General features: G+C 45.6%; 1 protein-coding gene across 2 annotated transcripts in view; it reads left to right on the top strand.

Annotated features, from left to right (window-relative positions):
- Positions 1-3,369, top strand: part of tpx2 (TPX2 microtubule nucleation factor) — an 11,874-nt gene extending 8,505 nt beyond the window's left edge. For both annotated transcript variants that reach the window (XM_015053212.1, XM_015053213.1), the window contains exons 9-17: positions 1,053-1,191; positions 1,277-1,496; positions 1,592-1,687; positions 1,765-1,938; positions 2,019-2,165; positions 2,249-2,360; positions 2,522-2,688; positions 2,997-3,100; positions 3,299-3,369. In XM_015053212.1, the coding sequence (XP_014908698.1) occupies positions 1,053-1,191; positions 1,277-1,496; positions 1,592-1,687; positions 1,765-1,938; positions 2,019-2,165; positions 2,249-2,360; positions 2,522-2,688; positions 2,997-3,100; positions 3,299-3,362 (1,223 nt within the window). In that variant the 3' untranslated portion in view covers positions 3,363-3,369. The remainder of the gene's footprint in view (positions 1-1,052; positions 1,192-1,276; positions 1,497-1,591; positions 1,688-1,764; positions 1,939-2,018; positions 2,166-2,248; positions 2,361-2,521; positions 2,689-2,996; positions 3,101-3,298) is intronic.
- The last annotated feature ends 797 nt before the right edge of the window (positions 3,370-4,166 follow it).

Below are 4,166 nucleotides of genomic sequence, written 5' to 3'. Positions count from 1 at the left end.
TTTTTTGTTCAAAGTCAGATTTCAGACTTTTCATGCTTACAAATGGCAGAAAATATCTTCAGAAAGCGACTTTTATTCCAATCATTCCTTCTGTGAGTTGACCTGAGTTCAATGGATGGATGTTTTGGGAAACCTTGACCTTTTCTATTGAGAGATGTTAAAATATTCTCGTGAACTCTACCTTGTGTCAAGTTTTGGGTGTGGTTACACCCCAATGCCGGTCAGGGTAGAGCCGGCGCCAATCTCCAGGGATCACTGGATACGCCCTGGAAAGATTAGCAGTCCATCACAGGATGACATGCAGAACTAACGATACACTTACACCTGAGGGGCAATTTAGAACCACCAGATGACCTAACCCTTTCACTGTGGGAGGAATCCCATGCATTCTTTGGGAGAGCATGGCAACCCTATAGAGAGAAACCACAAGCTAGGATTTGAACTCAGAACTGTCTTGGTGCAAGCCAGCAGTTCAAAACAAAATACTAATGGAAACACGAATCCTAGACTCATTGATTTATTGTCCAGTCCCATTTCCATCAATCTAGCAATATAAATGACAATAGACATGTGATCAATATCAATGGATAATAAATCGGGTAGAATATTCAATAATATTGAACTCTGAACCAGAACCTCACGGTATTTTGGAGTGTAGGCAGAGGAATGGTGTTAACTGCTCAACTTCTCACAACCATCTTAGCAAGGTGGGTGGCATCACTCACTATTTGGTTACCTAGCAACAATATGTTGAGTAACTTGTACAGCAGCATTTTCAGAACATTTTAACAGTGTGCCTCATAACTGCTTCAAAATGATAAAAAAACATTGTGGTGTGAAAGAAGATGAGAACAGGCGCTTGAGAGGAAACTGTTAAAACAGGAAAGGTCACATCATCAGTTTGGCAGTAATTCAGATGCGCAAAACCAAAAACGAATTGTCGGCTGACATGAAACCCTTGTACTGCCATTCGTTTTTCCACCATGTCAACCAACTCTAGATGGAAATATTGTCATTTCTTGGGTTTTGAGTCTTTCCTGGACTTGTCTCAGGGCCGTCTCCGCTGAAGGGTCAGCACCTGCACCTCACCCAGCCTCACTCCCCCCAGCTGATGACACGACAGAGAAGCCGCCAACCTTCTGTGAAGAGCAGTGCAGAGCTGGAGGCAGAAGAGCTGGAGAAACTTCAGAAGTAAGAGCCCATCTCTAAAGAGCTCATCATTAGAGCTGGAAGTTCTGTAAGGCGTTAAGCTCCTCTCACAACGTCGTGTGTTCAGGTTTAAAATCAAAGCCCTGGAGCTGAACAAGAAGATTTTGGAAGGCCCCGAGGAGCTGAGGAAGCCAGCGGTGAAGGAGCCCACAGTACCTGAAGGATTTGAGCTGGAGATAGAGAAACGACTTCAGGAGAGACAGATGAACAAGAAGTCGCAGGATGGGGAGAAGCCTCACAGTTTCAAAGCAAACCCCCTGCCCAAGAAGGTCCTGGATGGTGTCGTGGTGAGTCCCTCCAGAGGGTTCATCTGGAACAGTCTTGTCTTCAGAACTTCAAACCATTATAAGCGTCTATAAAGCAGACATTCTCCTGTGGGCAGGGCTTACCTGAGAAGAAGGTAATGTATCCGACTGTACCAGAGTCTCCAGCATTTGCCCTGAAGAAGAGGGTTCGTATGGAGCGCAAGGTTGAGGAGGTAAGGAAGGACTCTCCCTTTTCTGGGTCTCCTGTTACTCTGTCACTTCAGTTTGGTGACCTTGTTGTTGTGTTCAGGTAAAGCCACCCTCACCGGTCAAAGCCGTCTCCGTCCCCCACTTTGGGGTTCCATTCCAGCCGCAGCTCCCCGAGAGCCACCAGGTGGAGGTGTGTCCCTTCTCGTTTGAGCAGAGGGACAAGGAGAGACAGGCTCTTAAGGAGAAGAGGCTGGCAGAGTTGCAAAACGAAGAGGTGGGGTTTCATTAATCCAGAACTGGAAATGTCGCCCTTCAGAGTCCATACAGCTCATGGTGTGTCTGCGCTGCTTCCAGGTGCCCCACTTCAAGGCCCAGCCACTGCCAGACTTCAACGCAGTGGTCCTCCCTGAGAAGAAGAAGCTGGAGCCCACCAAGCCCGAACCCTTCAGGCTCCACATCGACGAGCGAGGAGCAGGCAGACACAGGCAGTGGGAGCAGATGGTAGGACTGGCCACCTATGGCTGACTGTGCTTGAGACTTGTGGCAGAGTCTCCTAGCCGACTGACTTGTCCTGTGTCCTGCAGGTGAAGGAGGAGCAGAAGCAGCAGGAGGAGGCGTCTACGTTCAAAGCCAGGCCCAACACAGTCACTTACAAAGAACCGTTTCGACCTAAGAAGGAGAACCGGACGTTAGTGGGTAAGACTGGAAACCAGCCTGTAGTGAAATGATGCTGATGACTAGGGCTTGTAGTTCAACTACAACAGCTGCTGACTTGGCATTACTTTAACTGACTACGAGAGGTCCTATTGCTAAGCTAATTCTGGGCACCTCCTGAGAAAACATTGATTCTTCCACAGTGGTGGAGCCCTTCCAGTTGGCCACAGAGCGCAGAGCCCAAGAGTGGCAGGAGTACGAGCGTCTAATTGGTGAAAAAGAGGTGCTGAGGGCGCGCATGGAGGCAGAGCAGAGGCTGGAGGAAGAGCAGAGGGAGAGGGAGGAGATTGCCAGGCTGCGACAAGAACAGGTGAGCTTCTGTCTGGGTGACATATTTTGTTGACTCAAACTTGGTTTTTAAAAATAATTTTTAAATAAGACTTTCACAAACATTTGCAAACTGGGCTCCAGTTCATTCACTGTCATTGATTCTGTTCTACTTAAGAACAGAAACTGGAGTTAACACAAGTGTGCACATCAAAAATGCAATATGTTGATCCCCCACTAGGAGAGATCTCTGTCATGCTTCAAACTGATCTGGTTCTAACTGTAGGAATCATTGAAGATTAAATCTGCCTTTGAACCACTTTACCATGTGACGTTTCCTCCTGCCTTCAGGTCCACAAAGCTCAGCCCATCAGACACTATAAACCTGTCGCCGTGAAGAAGAGTGACGTTCCTCTCACAGTCCCAGAATCGCCAAACTTCTCCAAACGCTTCCGGTAACAAGCAGCAAGATCCCTTTTTACAGCAACATTCTCAACAAATGTGTTTTCAGTTTTTAACTGTTGCAATGAGGTGACTGAAAACCGCTTTTGTTTATAGTTCTACTTGATCTCAGCTTCAGCTGGTGATTAATTTTTCTCTCATATCTTGACTTTCTAGTGAGTTTCTTGGTAAATTTTTTTATTTTTTTTTAGGTTTTTGAAGGGTGGGCATAAACTTCCACATGTAGTACATTCCTGTAATAAAACTTTTATTTGAAATCCTAGCCTGCGTCACTGACTCCAGAACACAAAACTGGCAAAAAATGATCTGGTGTTCCATCTCAACATTCTTGTGTGGCTTCTCACAATTATGCAAATGACTGTGCATTAAACACATGACTATAATTCAGCCTTTACTCTTCTCAGGCTAAAAAAACAAACGGTGCTGAGTGCAATTTAGCGTCAAAACATGTTGCTGTCCAGCAACAAACCTGTAACAGCCATACAGCTCACATCTGTTTGTTTGTGGTACAAAATTCAGACTGTGGTCCCAGGTCAAGAAGCCTAATAAATAAATCAAGTACTCTTCATGTTTTGCATATTTCCCTAATTTAAGACGCTTGATTGGTTCAACAGCTTATTAATCAGTCATCAGTTGAACTTGTGTGCTTGAAGCAGGGAAAGATCTAAAACATGCAGGGCAGTGTGCCTTCCTGGCTGAAGTTGGGAAATGCTACTTTATGCTACATATTACTTAAAATGCAAGAAAGCTGAATTAAATGCGGCTTGAATTTAGCAGTCTGACAACTGAAGGGTAAAAACTGAGTCTGGTGCTCTTGCTCTGGATGCTCCTCCGCCCTTTCCCTGAGGGAAGGGGTTGGAAGAGGATGGGTGGAGTCCTATAAAGTGGAGAAGGAAAAAGGTGCACTAGCCACAACCATGAGAGGATAGTCTAGCAAAGAATTTGCACAAGAACTAAGGGGAGCTTCACAAGGAGAAGCCTGAGGCTGCAGTACAAACATTAAGAGCCTCTACGCCTAAATGATTTGTATTTTATTTGGGAAATTGGAGTCTGAAAGAA

Source organism: Poecilia latipinna, unplaced genomic scaffold (assembly GCF_001443285.1).
Source record: "Poecilia latipinna isolate Pla-1442-1.1 unplaced genomic scaffold, P_latipinna-1.0 Scaffold1167, whole genome shotgun sequence".
In the NCBI taxonomy this organism is placed as follows: domain Eukaryota; kingdom Metazoa; phylum Chordata; class Actinopteri; order Cyprinodontiformes; family Poeciliidae; genus Poecilia; species Poecilia latipinna.
This window is presented reverse-complemented; position numbering and strand designations above follow the sequence as displayed.